This window comes from Syngnathoides biaculeatus, chromosome 15 (assembly GCF_019802595.1).
Source record: "Syngnathoides biaculeatus isolate LvHL_M chromosome 15, ASM1980259v1, whole genome shotgun sequence".
NCBI classification, from domain to species: domain Eukaryota; kingdom Metazoa; phylum Chordata; class Actinopteri; order Syngnathiformes; family Syngnathidae; genus Syngnathoides; species Syngnathoides biaculeatus.
In genome coordinates, this window is record NC_084654.1 from 12,236,166 (window position 1) to 12,254,107 (window position 17,942).

General features: G+C 41.1%; 2 protein-coding genes and 1 long non-coding RNA gene across 7 annotated transcripts; 1 reads left to right on the forward strand and 2 right to left on the reverse strand.

The window, feature by feature from the left end:
- Positions 1-6,411: 6,411 nt before the first annotated feature.
- siva1 (SIVA1, apoptosis-inducing factor) lies at positions 6,412-8,787 on the reverse strand. Its single transcript, XM_061843986.1, has 4 exons — positions 8,574-8,787; positions 8,108-8,275; positions 7,156-7,303; positions 6,412-6,619 (listed from the first exon to the last, which is right to left on the reverse strand). The coding sequence occupies exons 1-4, from the start codon at positions 8,692-8,694 to the stop codon at positions 6,571-6,573; spliced, it is 486 nt and encodes a 161-aa protein (XP_061699970.1). The 5' UTR covers positions 8,695-8,787; the 3' UTR covers positions 6,412-6,570.
- A 1,217-nt stretch (positions 8,788-10,004) lies between these two features.
- Positions 10,005-17,874, reverse strand: adss1 (adenylosuccinate synthase 1). Of its 4 annotated transcripts, XM_061843055.1 has the most exons (13): positions 17,584-17,856; positions 16,685-16,787; positions 16,530-16,592; positions 14,633-14,683; positions 14,486-14,552; positions 14,293-14,400; positions 14,128-14,209; positions 13,929-14,055; positions 13,706-13,860; positions 10,693-10,817; positions 10,476-10,573; positions 10,245-10,394; positions 10,005-10,151 (listed from the first exon to the last, which is right to left on the reverse strand). In XM_061843055.1, the coding sequence occupies exons 1-13, from the start codon at positions 17,773-17,775 to the stop codon at positions 10,099-10,101; spliced, it is 1,374 nt and encodes a 457-aa protein (XP_061699039.1). In that variant the 5' UTR covers positions 17,776-17,856; the 3' UTR covers positions 10,005-10,098. The 4 variants fall into 4 exon arrangements, with proteins under 4 accessions (XP_061699039.1, XP_061699038.1, XP_061699040.1 ...); XM_061843054.1 differs by having other exon boundaries at positions 13,929-14,209; XM_061843056.1 differs by lacking the exon at positions 14,633-14,683 and having other exon boundaries at positions 13,929-14,209; positions 14,486-14,535; positions 17,584-17,719.
- Positions 14,133-16,695, forward strand: LOC133512952 (uncharacterized). Of its 2 annotated transcripts, none has more exons than XR_009798351.1 (3): positions 14,133-14,268; positions 14,514-14,760; positions 16,564-16,695. It is a non-coding gene; the product is annotated as an uncharacterized LOC133512952 (long non-coding RNA). The 2 variants fall into 2 exon arrangements; XR_009798352.1 differs by having other exon boundaries at positions 14,514-14,701; positions 16,564-16,682.
- Positions 17,875-17,942: the final 68 nt, after the last annotated feature.

The following is a 17,942-nucleotide window of genomic DNA, read 5'->3' on the forward strand; positions in this document are numbered from 1 at the left end:
TGGGATGTATCCACACTGATGATCAGACAGCTGCATTGTCTTGTAAACTCATCACATCGCAATGGCGTCAACAGGAAGCAGGACCGTCAACATCCAATGGCAAACGTTCGTACATGTCGGCCACGGTGTACGTCACTTGGAGGGACATACTCTGTTCTGAAGTCAAATGGGTGCCAGCATAAAACTTTACGTAACTGCAAAGCCAACATCTAAAGAAAGCATGTGCAATGTGGCATTAAAATAAAATTACACGTTACAATGTTGCCCTGTGATTGGCTGGCAACCAATTCAGGGTGTACCCTGCCTCCTGCCAGATGACAGCTGGGATAGGCTCCAGCACTCCCGCAACCCTCATGAGGATAAGCGGCTCAGAAAATGGATGGATGTGACAATGTTACCGCTAGAGTGAAAACCCTCACTGATGGGGCACATCAGGATAAAGAGCTACTTGTACACTATCATCATCATCATCATCATCATCATCATCACCACCATACAAATTAAAGTGGGAACTTTTCAAAATGAAAGTCTAGTTATCCTCCTACCTTGTAAAAGTATACAGGCAGATCGACAAGAGTAAAATAAATGTTAGCATAGCATTTGCTACGTCTATTAAGGACACATATCCACAGTCAGTGCAAAATAGAAACTCAAATAAATTTAAATTTACTTATTTAACTGTCATTCAGTAGCTTGGCATTGAAAAATAATGAATATACAGTAGATGAGGTTAGCATTAGTCTGCACACACAATTAGCAACTGCCTCTGCAGCTATTAGCATGGATCAAATTATCTTGAAGCTTACAACATGTCACCGAAAAAGTGACGTGCAGCTTTTTCTTGTCAGGGAGTCACCACCACAGGCAGTCACACACATGATGGACCTTTCCGACTGGCGATCTTAAGCTCCGCCCCAGTTGCCATGTCCCACTAGCTTCCAAAATGGTGACTGAACAGAACAGGTTTGAAGTCAATTCTCTATTGCGTATTCCAGATATTACTGGGGTATGTTTTTTGCCAAATGCGTCAGACTTGTCCAAGAGAGTTCTACAGAGTGATCTCAACGATTTCATGCAAGGATATGTACACAGAATTAAGATTTTGGATGGAGCAGGACACAATGTCAGAGTTACAGCGAAACGTTGGCGATCGATGCAAAAACGTTTGACGCCTCACAAACTTCATATTAAAATCTAACAGGATAAAATAGTGGAATCGTACTGCGCATTTAAAGCAGGGTGAGTACTTTTTACCTGGAAAGATCATGACTCACATAATTGTACTCTTTAAAAGTGAGTTAGGTTCGTTTTTCTACAACTACTCACATTATACACTTCATTCAACAGGTCAGTGATACACTAACAAAGTAAAAGTTGTTCTCCTCCAATGTATAAAGCACTGATAATAATTCAATCGAACTCAGAGAAGATAGTTCTCCCTCACTTACCTTAAAAAATACAGCCTTGTGTTTATTGATATTGTTCACATTTAGTTGTACGCGCGGTCTTCTGCAAGCCTTAATCCATTGTAGACACTTCGTCAACTGTGTTTTAGGCTTTGGAAAATGAATCAACCGGGCCCCTTGTGACCTAGCAGGATATCTTTCATCAAAATTGCACGTTCCCCAAGCACATCTGGGGACCATTTTCTTTGTAACCAGTATGGCTTGTGGGACAACATGGCGGCAGGGGCGTGTTAAGACAATGAGGCTATCTTATTGGCTATTATTGTACGAGTGATTGACAGGTTGGAGAGGTCCATTTGTTTATCTGACGTAACCTAACCAGGTTTGTAGGGGCTTTAATAAACCCGTGTACCAATTAACTTCACAAAATCATTTTTAATTGCACATATGCACATGAAATGACTAAACAAACAACACATGATAAGACATACATTGGCAGTAGTTCACACAAAGTCTCACTGTCTTATTCCATATTGATTGGAGGTGTCCCCTTCTGCACCATTTTTTCCTCTCTCACCTTTGTGCATGTCAAGTCACTGACTCAAATACTTCCTGTTCCATTGTAGTTGTGCCAAAATAAAAGCATAAGTTTCAAAATAAGAGTCTACTGTATAGATAAATGAACTCACTCAACTTGAGTGATGGGCAGAAGAGTGCCCGTGGGCCGGATTGGATCCCTAGATGGGCCTGTTCTGGCCCACGAGCCCACGTGGCCCAGTGACACCACTGACCACAACGACAACAACAAAGTACTCACTGTTACATGGTGACTTAGAGATTGCCTGTATTGTAGTGAGGAGGGGACTGCTGGGAGCAAATTAACTTCATACACAGAGGAATTTAACATTAAGTCTCATACATGTTTTAACCTAGAGGTACAAAAAGCAGTAAGTTAAGCTATGCAACTTTGATGGCACAATGATGACAGTGCAGATAAAGCATTAGTGCGAGTCGCAGGGAAGTCTATTCACAATAAGAATAAAGACAGCTGACTCGGGTGTGTTCTGTTATCATGTTGATGTTTTTGTGCTGCATTGTCCTAAGCAGCTAGGACAGAGACATTGTGTGGGTCATGAGTCAACATATCATCATATTTTCCATCTCTTTCATCAGTGAAGGCAAGACTGAAAGACATCAGTGATGGAAATGAGGGAAAGTGTAACGAGGGCCGTACAACCAGAGATGAAGTTATTATATTGAGCAGTAAGAGTAGTGATGTATGTTATTCACAGGGCAAGTTGTGATATCTCTCATTTCATTTTTCATCTTGTGACCACTGAAGGGACCACAGAAGGCTCACAGTGATTGAAAAACATCCCTCCATCGATCCATTTTCTTAGCCGCTTATCCTCAAAAGGGTCGCGGGGAGTGCTGGAGCCTATCACAGCTGCCAACGGGCAGGAGGCAGGGTACACCCTGAACTGGTTGCCAGGCAATCACAGGCCACATCGAGACAAAAAGCCGCACTCACAATCACACCGAGGGGCAATTCAGAGTGTCCAATTAATGTTGCATGTTTTTGGGATATGGGAGGAGTGGAGTGTCCGGAGAAAACCCACACAGGCATGGGGGGAACATGCAAACTCCACGCAGGTCCTCGGAACTGTGAGGCCAACACTTTACCAGCTGAGACACTCTGCCGCCAATTTAAAAACAAACAAACCAAAAATGGAATAGTGACTATACCACTGGAAATGAACTTGTGACCTCCACGTCTGTCTTGGTTGCTCAATACATGTGGTGGCTTAAAAAAAAAGCCAAGGAAAAAGCAAAAAAAAAAAAGTTTGGGGATTTGTTCAGGTGTTGTGTGACATTGGCTTTTAAAGCCAATTTTGAGGTATATTTTTTCAATTTTTTAAAATAACATTTTGGTTGAACTTAAAATGATCCGAAACAAACTTCAAACTTCATGAAATCATAATAGAAGTGAGCACAGCAACGCAGCAACAGGATTGTAAAGGCATATTCTTGAGAAGATAAATGCATTTTAGGAGCCACATATGAACATCTATTTTATTGCCTGGGGATTTATGGTTTTTTTTTTTTGAGAGGGAGAGAGGAAAAAAAGACATCACACTCCACAGTAACTAACCTACCGGTAATTACTCTGACATTTTTATCCCATCAACGTAACCAACACATTTCTGATTGCCAACAATGGTCACTCTCCTGAGCTGCAACTCAAGGAGACCAACCACAGAGCCCCCAAAAAGGCCGTCCGGGGCTTAGAACAGACCCACTAAGCGAGGGGTGTGACTCAAAAGAGCATACGCACATTTGCAATAAGCTCCAGGAAGTGCACTCATCCGTGCTAATATCCATTTCACCGGGGTCACGTGAGTGGCTCCGATAAAGCAGCGCCGAAGATTCCTGCTGCAAAGAACAATTCCTCAGTGTACAATGTGTGTGACCCTGAGAGCGGCCAACTTCCAATGTGAGACCAAAGTCAAAGAGAAAGTCATGACTGCACCGCAAGGTCATGTCCAGCAGGGGCACCACTGGAGTCTCCGCACAAGCACAGTTTTGCCTAACCAATTTATTAAAAACATTTGATAGCACGTATTCCCCGAGGTCGGATTTGGGTGAGTGGGTTGGAATTCCATTATCATCAAACACAAATATGACGAGTCAGAACTAACGCGACGTTTTTGTTGTTTCGTTGTGTTAAAGGCCAGAACGTTTCATCCTGAATTCTTTGTCCCGTGCTGCCACCTGCGGGTTAAATTAGGGAATTAATTTATCTATTGCTTAAAAATTTGGTCTCACCACGCCCCAAATTTACATTTCTCAAGATGCTTATCCACGCAAGGATCGCGGTAGTGCTGGAGCCAATCCCAGCTAACTTAAGTGAACCTGAACTGGTCACCATTACGAAGCACTTTTTTTTGTTTATAGGATTTTATTGATTATGATATAAACTAGAATGTCAAAAATGCATTAAAAAACACGAAATAATTATTTGATCTCCAGGCAAAACATAATTATATAATTTAGTGATGTACTTGGTGGAGAAATCCTTGGTGGCAAGCAACCAGCTTTCTTGGAAGCTGGTCACCAAGTTTACACAAAGCTCAAAAGAGATTTGGCCCACTCGTATTTACAGAAACTCACTAAGCCCTTAAAAAGTTTCTTGGCTGCCACTTGGAAACCAAGCTTGTACTCCAGTCACAGGTTCTCTACTGGCTTGAGGTAAGGAGACTGTCCAGACCACACCATGATCTTCATGCGTTGTCCTGGCAATATGTTTTGTGCCATTATCATGATGTCCAATCAACAAACAACTTCAGTCATCTTACTTTTAGGATAGGTGTTCCAATTTTACAGTACATGGTTCCCTTCGCTGGCCCCTCAATGCAGTACCCTTAGAGGAAACAACCTTGTTTTATTCTGACTACAGTAGTTCCTCATAAACCTGACTTATTGACATTTTCTGCCTTCTGGAGCAGGTGGAGCTGAAATTTACTAAAAGATTTCAGTCCATTCTAGTGAAGTGATTTATCAAATGTTTTCTTGGTGCAAGAGCAGTCGTAGACAAACTACGGCCCACATCTGGCCCGTTGACCATTTCAATTGAGCGAATCATAGCAAAATCATGACTACAGTATATTCATTGGACTTCGTCTGTTGTGCCGAATGGTTCCACCAGATTGCGCTGTAATGCCCGTTGGTTCCACCTGAGCTGGTTTACGAGTTAAACAGATCTATAATCGCGTCACCTTTTCTTGCTCTTCACATTAAAACTACGGTGGGGGGAGAATTAGTTATTATTATTACAAATTATACTATTATTAAACAACCGCTTACAGTACTTTCATGTTATTGTACGCACGCACAAGCCTGCACAGACAAACACACACACAGTTACCTTCATGGAACAAAATCAGCATCCATTCATCCGGCAGTTAAGAGTCTTTAGAGAAGTCTACTAGGAATATTGTAGTTTTGTGTTGTCATTTCAATTCTGCATTAAAATGCTGATTTAACACTACTAGTGTATCTACATTATAGGTCTATGTTTGTATAACTTGTGCGGCGTACATTACCAGGTAATGAGTACAGTTAAGGAAATGTGTTTTTTTTTTTTTTTGTTTTTGTAGTGGATTTGTGGCATTCCTGCTACTTGGCAGCACCAGACTTTGATGCACTGGGGGGAAAAAAAAATCATGCCTGCTCCTATCAAAAATAAATCCAAGTCTTCACTCTAGAATGGCTTTTTTTGTTTATTCTTCATATGTAAGCATCTCCTTGTGACCTGGTCCGCCTGTCAAATTTTAAAACTCAATCCTGCCCCTGAGTCCCAAAATTTGCCCACCCCTGTGCAGATCCTGAACAAGTTCATGCTGTGTACTGAGGCTGCTCCCTCAACCCTCTCATGACTCATCACTCCACAAAGCAAGCTCTTGAACGGCGATCCAGACCGACAAAGGATAATTGGTCATTTTGTGAGTCTTCCGCTTTCCAATAATGATGCCAAAAGCTCTCACCTCACCAAGGTTTTTTTTGGTAATGGTTTTGTGGCTCATTCAAGCCCTGTGCAAGTCTACAATCTTGTGCTTGACATATTTTGACAGTACTTTAGTCTTGCCAGTGTTCGTATAGATGTTGGACAGCAAGAAAGCAATTCCTTTGACACATTTGATACACGAGTTGGGATTAGGAGTATTGGCAATCATGTATAGCTACTGTATGCGCTGTGTGGACACCATCTGATTTCTAAGATCCAGAATTATGGTCGAGCTGTAAAATCAAATATTTACTTTAGTCAGTAAACCGCACAACAATTTTGTACTTCATACATTTTTGACTCAAAGTTAACTTCTTTGTAAGTAAGCAAACAAATACAAATTCAGTAGGTGAATAAATTATTTCCCCCCCACTGGATCTAAGAACAATGTTTACTTCCAGATTAATGTTTAAATTTTCAAAAACATGGATGTTCTCAAAATGGTATAAAAATGTTCAAGTTTATTCCAATATCTATACATATACACATTTAGATCACAAAAAAGGATTCAGGTCATGAAAAAAAATGCAGTCTTGAGTATTTCATTAAACGAGAATACTGCATATTCAAGCATAAACTCATCTGTGACCCGGACTTCCATTACGTGGAACAACTGCAGCAGAGTACTTCGTCGTAACGCCCACTGTAGCTGTCGAGGAGATAAAATATAAATCCAGAGATTACTAGAGAGTACCTTCAATCAGTGATTGATTGATATAATACACGTGCAGACACAACTACAATGTAGTTAAAATATGCCATCAAATTTCACTTTCGTGGAATATGGAAAAAAATTAAAAAAAATAATAGACAACACACAAAGGTTTTATAATATGAATTCACACGTTGCTCATCTTTTCTCTCTCCATTTTATTTTATTGCTAAAGGTGGAAGTCACTAAATAAAAAAACCCATCATGCTTTATCTTTTTTGACATTTGACACATAATGACATTTGTATAGATTTCATTTTAAAAAAAAAGGGGTTTGGTTCAAATTTTGTCCCAATGAACATATTTTTAATCACAACTTCCCAATCAATATCACATATGATACCACACTTCATAATGTCATAAGGGTTCAATTGACTCTTTAAATGGGAGCATTGTTTCCCTTGAAGGGCTGTTTTTTTTTTTTTTTTTTTTTCCAAAAATTGTGGCATTGAGAAAATAAAAATGGGACTCACTCTATGACGGTGCATACAGAGCAACAGAGGTTTGAGCAGTTGAAGCACTGTCGACTGCAGGACGAGCACGCAAGTCGCTCGCACTGCGAACAAGATGTCCGGCATGATGAACTCTTTTGACACACGCAGCAGCTAGTCGCAGGGGGCCCTGGAAACAACAAGCAGATGTTTATTTTACGCACTTTAAGTCTATTCATAGACCTTCTACACAACTTGTCCTCATTTAGGGTACGGGTGCGCTGGAGATTATCCCAGGTGACTCTGGGGGTTATATGTTAAGTGAAAGAAAATAGCTATTCTCCATACAGATGTTAAGACAAAATAAAAAGAACCAGCAAAAACATGAAAGACATGACATTTGCTTTAAATGACCACTAAATGAGATGGCTGGCCTGGACTTGAGTTTGATACCTGTGATTAAGGGTTTTCAAATTCATGTTTTTGGCATGTGGGAGAAAGCCAGAATATTTGGAGCAAAACACACATAAGCAAAGGGAGAAGAACGGCAAACTACACACTGGAGGTCTAAGATTAAAATTTAGGAACTCAAAACAGTGTGCCAAATGTGCAACCACTAACCGAATATGCTGCAACTGGAGAAGCCCTTCAATAAAAATGACAACTGTATCAAGTATTTTTCTGAGGCCTCGTGTACTAGTGACATAATGGCAAGCAGAACAAAGAAATGCTCTTCAACTAGTGCTCAAAGTTCGCAAAATTGGGACTGCCAATCCACACGGGATAGAATCAAGACAGAGACAAATACCAAGGAATAATGTGAGCCTCCTCGGATGAGAGGCGATAAACACAAAAAAGCCCGCTGAAGAAGAGTCCAGTTGTGATGGATTAAGAGAATGTATTGAGAATACAATGACCTGGATGAGTGAGTATATGTAATGTATGTATACGTGTTTCACCAGCTAACCCCCAAACCTGACGTCACTGAACTCACCTTGTCTTCTGGTGGCTTTAGTCAGTCTTCCGTCTGTCCCTATCAAAGTCTGTCCTCTTAAGAGAGTTTCTTCTCCACTTGGCTGAGGGTCGGTGGCCTTCTCGTCGCCAGACCATATTTTGTCCACCACAGCCTTGGCACCATTAAAAAGTAAGTTCTTGGTCTTTTCTATGAAAAGAACAGCGGGAAAAGAGTCGATAACACCGCAAACCCAGTTGGGCGACGTCAACATTGGCAGTTTTCTTATAGCTCGGAGGGAGCTGACTAGTCTACTTGGCTATAACCACACTAAGCATTTTATTTAGATTTAAAGGGGTCAAAACCACTTAAATGAAACGGCAACAATGTGGTTTAGATGAGAAATTGCCACGGTCGCGTGTCATTACGGTGACGAATACTTTAGTTAGCGACTTAGCACAACGACAAGGCTAACTCAGCTAATGAACGTAAGCAAACACGTCCTTACCGTATATTTCGTTTCTGTATTTATTCCCCAACACGCTGGAATGACTCAACTCATGCTGCCCGACGTGTATTTTGTACTGGGACGAGAAGGTTTCTGTAAAAGGGTACGCTCGCTTCGGCATGGTAGCAGCAGAAAAGCCCAAAACAGCGCCAGTCTCCCTCCGATGTTGTCACGCTCGGTAAGTTGCGGGAAAAATGTTCGGACAAAGGAGATAGCCAATTGGACGCGTGATTTATTGTCACGTGAATCTCGAAAAGCCAACGAGAAAGCTTTATTTCTTGTCACGTGATTTTACAACAATTCGCTGAGCTGTGCTGAGTTCAGGGCTATGAATTGTCGTAATTTAAGTGTTTATCTATGAAATCGAGTGTCAAACTACTGTAAATGGAAATAAGTAAAGGTAGAGGCTCTGAAATTTATTAAAGTAAAAAAAAATTATCATAAATCATATACAATACTGTATCCATTTGGTTTGGCAAAACAAAACTGTCTCATGTCATCAGGCAAGTGCACTTCACGAGCAGCGCTCAAATCTTTCTTGCTCCGGCCTATTTTTCTTCATTAATTAAAAAACAAAAAATATATAAAATTACATCAAATCTGCCAAAAGTGTTTTTATATACGAAGGGCATTTGAGTCCTCAGGACAACATCCATATAATATATATTTTTAAACCCTTCTGAGAAACATCTTTGAACAATGAGATCCCTGAAATGTTGTTTTGCCAGATGCAATCACAAAAATGTCAGGAAAAGCCTGCTACGAGATCCCTGAATTATTTAGGCTTCATCAGATGCACTTTAAAAGGTGGCAGTTGTGTTGGACTCCAATTTAACATGATCAATTATCAAATTGATTGTTAAATGTTTCTGACAAACTATCCTGAATTTTCCTGAGAGGTGATGCTGGGACCTGGTATCTCTGGAATCTGCATCATTTGCACAATTGTCATTGTATCAACATTACTGGTTCCCTTTCATTGCCACTGACTCTCTGTACTTGTGTTTTTATGTACTAAATGTATATTTTGTCATAGTGATTTGTTCACTGTCATACTAACGTGGCTCCAACTACAGGAGACAAATAATTTCTTGTCTTTTAAAATAAGTAAAGATGATTCTGAGCTGATTATAATCCACTTCCAAATGCAGGGAGTAAAAAGGTATAAAGATGTAATAAAAGTACTGATAATGTAGCTGAAAAACCAATTTGTGTACTAAAAAAGTTAAACTTAAGTCACAAGCTACTATTATCTTAAGAACTGTAATCAAGTATTTGTGCTTGGTTGCACCTCAGTTTTCGCCTCTGAATTTGACAATACTAGAACATAAAACAAAATCATCAGTGTGGCAAGTTTTGTTGACATAAGGGCAGAACACATCTCTTTTCTACCACAAAAGCAAATAAAGACCAAAACAAACTTACACATGTACGATTTATTAATAACTGTTGAGGAGATCACTTTTAGAGATGAAAAATGCCCCGTGATCTGTGCAACTGTGAACGACGAGAAGGGGTTTCTTCCCTAAAACATTTGGATCATGCACTCCCTGGACTTTCCCACACCGACCCACTTGACTGTAGGGAGTGAGAGAGTGTCAGAAGAGTCATGTGTAAACTCATTGGTATCACTGTACCACAAGGTAAACTGAATTGGAACTCAAGACCTACTTGGAACTCCAATGTGGTTCTCAATGAAGCGGATGTAGTTTTGCGCCTTGACTGGAAGGTCACTCCACTTGCGGGCGGCAGATGTGTCTGTCTTCCACCCAGAGAAAGTCTCATACTCAACCTCTACTTTATGTAAAACATCCATGTTTGCTAGGATTCAGAGAAACAATGTGAATAAAATGCCAAGATACATGTCAACTGCCCTTTCATCACCTCATCTCCAAAAAGTACCTGGAAAATGTGGAATTTTTTTCCCATTGAGTTTGTAAGCGATGCCTACTTTGATTTCCTCCAACACATCCAGAATGTCAAGTTTAGTCAAAGCAATGCTGTGGGAAGGTTGACAGAGTTAACAGGAAATACATAAAACATTGTAAAATCCTTATTATTGTGACTGTGTCGTGGAAATAGAGTTTAAACTAACATAAACATTCTTTATAAAACTCACGCAGTGAACCCATTGATCATGTGGGCATATCTGACGATGACAAGATCCAACCAGCCGCAGCGTCGCTTCCTCCCTGTGGTTACACCTACCTCATGACCCCTTGTCTGCAGCAGTTCTCCGACTGCCTACAAACAAATTTCAAAACAGATAGTCAATCAGATCTTCTCAATACACCCACTCAAAAACAGACAATGAAAACAAAAAATAAAACCTTAGAGCTCTATTAATGACATTTTCTGGACAAAAAAAAAATCTTTGATGATTCAATGGGTTGAGGACAAAATAAAAACATTTCAACGTAAATCAAAAATATCCCATAGAGGTCTGGTTGTGGAATCATGAAAAACAAATGCCTGCAATTGGCTGGGAACCAGTTCAAGGTGTACACCGCCTGCTGCCTGATGATAGCTGTGTTTGGCTCCAGCACTCCTGTGACCCTTGTGAGGATAAGCAACTCTGAAAATGAAAAAAAAAAGTCTTTCTGTCACGTGCAAAGTGTGAACTTGGAGGACGGCAATGGCAAATCTGAGAATCTTAGTGTCAATCACCAATCGACCTGCAGAGTGTTGGGCTGTAAGCACAGGAACCACTTGTGGACCCCACCCCCTCTTACCACCCTCATGGAGTCTGTTTCTGACAGTTTGAGCAGAAACCTTGCACATTAGTGGTTTGCTGGAGGTCATTTTCCAGGGCTCTGAGAGAGTGCTGCTCCTGTTCTTCCTTGCACAAAGGAGCAAGGAGGTCCGATTGCGGGGTTGTTGTCCTCCTACAGTCCTTTCCACATTTCCCGGTGTACTGGCCTGTCTCCTATCTCTTCCATTGTTTAGACATTGAGCTGACAGACACAGCAAACCATCTTGCCACAGCTCATGCCGATGTGGCATCCTGAATGTGGTGCAATGAGACACCTCCTCCCTCGAGGTGTGATAGCACTGACAAGATTCAAAAGTGCCTCCCCAAAAATAAAGAAAAACTGCTGTAAAGAATGAGAACATAGAAATTGAGTCACCACCTTGAAAACCACTCCTTTATAGGAATTGTCTTGCTAGTTGCCTCTTTTTTTCCAATTGTTATCTGTTCAATTTTCACATAACAGCAAGACAAATTGCTCAAAGAACACCTGTTTGGAACGTTCCACAGGCAAACAGGTTAATTGGAAACAGGTGATACCCATGACTGGGTATAAAAGGAAAAACATCGGGCAAAAGAATAAGGTGTTGCCAAGCAAGAATAGGGCGAGGTCCAGCACTTTGTGAAAAACAAAGTGGTGAGCAAATAGTCCAACAATTTACAGTCCATAATCCCATCCAAAGATTCATAGAGCCTGAAAAAAATCAATGCACGTAAGTGGTCAGGCCAGAAAACAACTTTGAATGCCAGCGACGATCGATCAGTCAGGGAATGACACTGCATTAAGAACCAGCATCGTTGTATTAAGGATTTTGCTATATCAGCTCAGGAACACTTCAGAAAACCATTGTCAGTTAACACAGTTCATGGCTACATCTACAATTGTAAGTTAAAACTCCACTATGCAAAGTGAAAGCCCTATGTCAACAACACCCAAAAACTCTGCTTCTCTGGACTCAGCTAATTTCAGATGGACTAACGCAAAGTGGAAGACTGTGCTTTGGTCTGATGAGTCCACTTCTCGTATTGATTATCAGCACAAAAGTTCCAGAGCCAATCTGGAATCTGTTCGTACCCATGCCATGATACATACAGGTTTTGGAGGAACATGTGCTGCCATCCAAGCAAGAACTTGTTCAGTTTATTCCAGCTGACCTTTCTCCTATAGAATATGTGTGGCACATTATGAAGTATAAAATACAACAAGAGAGACCCTGGACTGTTGAGCACCGAAAGGAGAACAACTAGCAAGAATGGGAAAAAAAACTTTCCACCTACAATGCTTCAACAATTCATTTCCTCAGTTCCCAAATGCGTATTGAGTGTTGTTAAAATGAAAGGTTATGTAATCATGTGCTAAACATACGCCTTTCGCATCTTTTTGGGGGATTTGTTGCAGGCATCAAATTCAAAATGAGTGAATATTTGCGGAAAAAAACCCCAACATTCATCAGTTTGAACATTATACAATATTTTGTCTGTATTGAATTGAATATATGTTGAAAATGATTTGAAAACCATTGCATCCAGTTTTCAATTTACATTTTACAGAACATCCCAACTTCATTGCAATTGGGGTTTGTAGTAATACGATTCTGCTGGTCACAGTAAATGTAGACTAAATGTGACCTCTGGCCCTAAATTTATCCTTGTCTGCGACCCGCATGAGAGCTGAGGTGTCAGGCAGTAAACACCTCAGATACCCTTTGGGCCAAATGCCTGAGTCCAAGGCACATGATCAGATACAAAATACACTTACTGTATATACATGCCATGGTTAAAAGAGCGTGTTACATATGGTGTAATTTAGTTGTATACAGTAAAACTGTCAGTTAATATACGGCATACATGACAGTGGGGGCACAGAGTTTCTTACTGTTCTCAGTTCTTGGTATACTCTAGTATTCTCATAAATGTATGTCCACTGACAATTGTGAGTTGCAGTACCAAGACTGATACGTGAGAGACACCATGCAGGTTGTCCCAAAATGAACTATACATTTTTTTTCCCCGTTTCATTTCAGGTATCACATGGAGAGAAGTAAGAGCATTATTATTTGACAGTTTGGGTTTTGCAGTTTTGCTCAACACAACCTGCCGCACTATTTGTGTCTAGAAACAACAGCAAGAACTTCAGGTCCGTCCAATTGCCATACAGTATTAAATATTGAACTGGTTTAATATTTACAATTGTTTACCCCGACCGTTTCCCAAGCAGATCTGTGAAGGAAAATCAATCGCAACACATTCCACACCACAGGATAATCACTCATGATAGTCTTCCAGAGACATCCGAAAATTGTGTCTTTGCTGAGTTGGATTGCTATGGGGGGAAAATATTTAGCCTTGAGTCACTTGTTGGCAAGTTACAATCAAATCTTACATTGAGTTGTTCAGTGGGGAAGGCTCCAATCCCCACGCGGGTGGTGTAGGCCTTTGCTACACCAAATACATCACCAATATTCAGCGGAGGGATGCCAAGGCCGGTGCATGCCCCGCCGACGGTGCAGTTTGATGATGTCACAAAGGGATATGTTCCTAAAGGAAGCAGTTCTCATCATATTACAGAAGAACAAAAATCGGCGGCTACATTAAAAACACCCTACCGAAGTCAATATCAAGGAGAGCAGCATTGGCCCCTTCAACCAGAATTTTCTTTGGAGAACCATGCAGGGCTTCGTACATGTAATAGACTCCATCTCTGACCATGGGCCGCAATCTTTCACTGTACTCCTGCAGAGCAAAACACAGCTTTGATGTTGGAAGGAGCCACAAAACACCAATTGTTTCATCACACGTCTGGACCTTGAGCTTTTTTAATTGGTCCTCAACGTCGACTGTCAAGGATGGATACATGGATTGATACTGGCGGACGAGGTTCTTGAATCTGAAGGGGATTCATACATGCCGTAAATTTCATGAAGGACTTGCCGGGAACAGAATGAGGTTGGTGTTACTGTTTGTCCGTACTTGCTAGAGAAGTCCTTAATGTCACCCAGAAGGTCGCATACCCGAAGGCCGGTGCGGGACGCTTTGCTGGAGTATGCGGGTCCAATTCCCTTCTTGGTTGTTCCAATACTGCCATTGAAAAACAGATAATTCAAATGTAGATAGAATAATTCATATGAACCATTACTTCTGGGCAAAAACTGTCAAATCTTACTTCTTCCCTTCTTGTGCCTGTCTTTCAGTTTCCTGTAAGCCGTCAACGACCTGGTGAAAATCAAACACTAAGGAGGGAAGACAAGTTCACAAAGACAAGTTCACAAAAAGTACATATAAAATACAAACGAATCAACGCAATACGGACCAAGATGAGCCCTATCTGAGACAATTAGTCTCTTCTCCCAGCCTTTCAATCCTAAGGAGACAAGAATGGGTATTAATACTTATAAAAATTATCTATACTATACACTACACTCAAAGAACACTTGTTAGGTAGGTAAACCTGCAGTCTCAGCAAACCTTAATCGCAAATAAAAACACACTAAAACATCTTCACTACCAAAATGATAATGCTCAATCTTGATTGGCATTGTAAGAGAGGTACATTATTTTTTTATACAATCTGTTAATTATTGTACCTTCAGTTTGCATCATGCTGAGAGGTCTTGTTTTGGTTACCTTCTTTCACAAAACAGTCATAATTAAAAAAAAAAACAAAAAACATGATGCACTACACTTAAAGTGCGACTGACACCCAAATATACATTTTAAAATAGATATTATCAAAACTACATATATTATTGACTTCAATGTCTATATGAAAAAAAAATTAGAGGAGAGTGTGTCATTAATGCGCAAAGTTGTGGAAGTCTCACTCGACATCCCAGTGGCGGCCATATCGCCTGCAACGTCATTTGCAGATGTCACAATGGGAGAGTCGCCATTGAGAAGATGCAGTGCCACCTGCTATGGAAGATGAACAAGAGAGAATTTAAGATTTTTCTGATGCCCCTTCTCAGACTGAAGCTCTTTTTAAAGAAGAGAACATCTCAGAATCAAGTGAAGTGACCGGGGCAATATTACCCGATCGTATCGAGCCATATTTAGATGATATGCGGATCACTTCTAACTAACAACAGACGGACGAGAAACCCGATGAAAATGACAGGCCTATAATTGTTCGATTTCCTAACTCTTTTACAAGTCTTGTGTATGTAGCGTACTCAGGAGGACCCATGGTGAGCGAAGGAACTATTTCAGGGGTGCCCAGGCACTGGTGACCGGTGGGGGGGTGGGGTGGGCTCTTTTCTCCTCCCCACCTGATTCACCTCCGTGTCGGGGTTAAAAGCAGCTAATGGCGGCCACCGGCAATATGACACGGATCTTTTGTTACGTTCTGAGCGGATTACGTCGTCGGACGCGCACAGAGCACTTTATTAACACTGCTGCTTTCGGACAAGTACACAAAACATTCACTGAAAATAACATTTGTTTGAGTTTGGTGACTATATGTTGTTTGGCGAGTTAGCTTGTGTTACACGCTACGAAACTGTCTTTGTACTTCTACTTTGTTATTGTTGTTTTATATTGTATTTTGTGTGTGATTAATTTGTCTTAAACGCAATACAAGTGCTTTGTTATATTTTGCTGGCTTGACCAAGGGGATTTATTCTAAATTATCACATATGCTATAAACTGTGAGACAAATTAGTACCCCCAACTATTATTTTTTTTTATTAGCTCTATTAACACCTACCTGTCATTTAGAACCCACAAAGCTCTTGCCCTTTGCACCTGTGCAATCCATTTTTCATGACAAACTGGGTCTTTTGGAAACGTGTGAAGAGTGAATCCATCCTCCCAAGTGTTCGAGCAAAATCCAGCAATACAACGAGCCGGAATTTTGGCTAACACGCGGAAAAAAATGGTAATTTCTCGCCGGTACAATAGGTTAAAGACACTTGACCCCGCTACTGCAAAAAACGTCACTTCTTGGTTCTTCCTGAACACAAAATCCTAGAGAGACTTTCCATGGCAGGAGATGAAAAAAAAACAATATATGGCAACATTCTGATATGCTGTGAAAAAACGGATAGCTCTATACTGGATGATTATTTTTGGTTAAAAACATGCAAAATTTTATGTTTTAGGTGTCAGTGGCACTTTAAACACCACAGCAAAGCACATGATAGCCAATTAATACCTCTACCATGTCATTATTATTTTTGTAAACGTAGAATTGATGATTGAGTGAGTTCAACCTTTCTTCTCATTTTTGTCCCCCTCCTCAAACAGGCCAGGTAAATGTATGACCACCCCATTACCTAGAGGATCAGAAAGAAAATACCAAATAGGTGGCACCAGACAGACTAGTGCAAATATTTTCCAAGTAATTAGTTTCATTTGCTGTTTTTACCGATGAGTGAGATGCTTTTGGGATTGATGATTCCACTGGGGAGAAGGTGGAAGTCGTACTCTTTGCCGTCCACCACCACAGTGTGTCCTGCATTGTTGCCTCCCTGGGAATCAAAAGCAGTGAATGTAATAAATCTAAATGTTGATGTCCTCATCACCACCATGCGTCACTGTTTTTCTTTTCGCTTTTTCCCACCACCAAGGCAAATGTGAGAAAGAATAGGTTCGACTTTGTGGCCATGATTGTGTGGCGAACAGTCTAGGGTTTGGTCCACATCTTGCCCGGATTTATCTGGAATAGGTTCCAGCTCACCCGTAAACACAATAAAGAACTGGTTTTGAAAATGGATGTATGTTTCTTGTATATTGTTCCAAAGATTCATTCTTCAACTTTAGTGTGTCTATGTGTCACATATTTTTCCAAGAAGTTTTTGAACAATTTGTGATCTCATCAAAAAAAAAAAAAAAGTATGGTATTTAAACATGGATCACGCTCTATCTACTGTGAACAACATTGGTCTTTTCCACTTAGGAGCCTGTCTGGTCTATTTTGGTGGGACATGTCTGCCCCCCCCACCTCAGACCTAGCCTCCTCGCATGTCAAGCCACTCTGAGAATTTGACCTGTCCACTGGGTGGCTGTCAGTGGAGAAAGGACAACGTGCAGCAACTGCTGTTGGCAGCTTGTCCGGAACTGGACTGACCTGATTTCTGACTTGTGTTCTATCTCACATGAGAGTCAGCTGAAGCCAACTTGTCTGAATGTTGTTGTGTCTATATGTCAATGCACGCACCAAAAACATTCCATTTAAATCGAATACAGTACATAATCAACTTGTGTCTTCCCACTTGGAGAGTTCTACGCACTCGATTTGACTTCACTCCGATTGCAAACATTTACCTGGCATCTGCAGACAACGTCCGCTTCGGTGGCCAGCAGGTCGACCACTTTTCCTTTCCCCTCGTCCCCCCACTGGGCACCCAGCACCACAGTCACTCGGTTCTCGACGTCGTTGCGCGGCCGCTTGAGACCTGCGGCGGCGGCGGGCTGGTTCGTGGGTTTGTGCTCTTTGGCCGACCAACCGAGAGACATGATGGCGGAGGCTTGGGGCTGGCCGTCTCCTCAAGAGGACTAGCTGTCCGCGTCTGAGTGTGCATTGCCATATCTGTAAGGATGATGTCAGAGCCAGACGCACCGGCGTGTGCGGACAAAGCTCTTAAGCGCCTTTGGACTCGATCGTTTCCCCTTCGCGCAATAAA

Bases quoted from the DNA above. Each gene is read 5' to 3' on its own strand.
- adss1 (XM_061843054.1), bottom strand. From the start codon at position 17,775: ATGTCTCTCGGTTGGTCGGCCAAAGAGCACAAACCCACGAACCAGCCC. The intron at 13,861-13,928 runs GTAGGGTGTTTT...TGCTTCCTTTAG, and splicing joins TCTCCTTGATATTGACTTCG to GAACATATCCCTTTGTGACA. The intron at 10,395-10,475 runs GTACTTTTTGGA...TCTGAATCCTAG, and splicing joins AAAAATTCCACATTTTCCAG to CAAACATGGATGTTTTACAT.
- siva1 (XM_061843986.1), bottom strand. From the start codon at position 8,694: ATGCCGAAGCGAGCGTACCCTTTTACAGAAACCTTCTCGTCCCAGTAC. The intron at 8,276-8,573 runs GTAAGGACGTGT...TTCTTTTCATAG, and splicing joins ATACAGAAACGAAATATACG to AAAAGACCAAGAACTTACTT. The intron at 7,304-8,107 runs GTGAGTTCAGTG...TGTTGTTTCCAG, and splicing joins TAAAGCCACCAGAAGACAAG to GGCCCCCTGCGACTAGCTGC.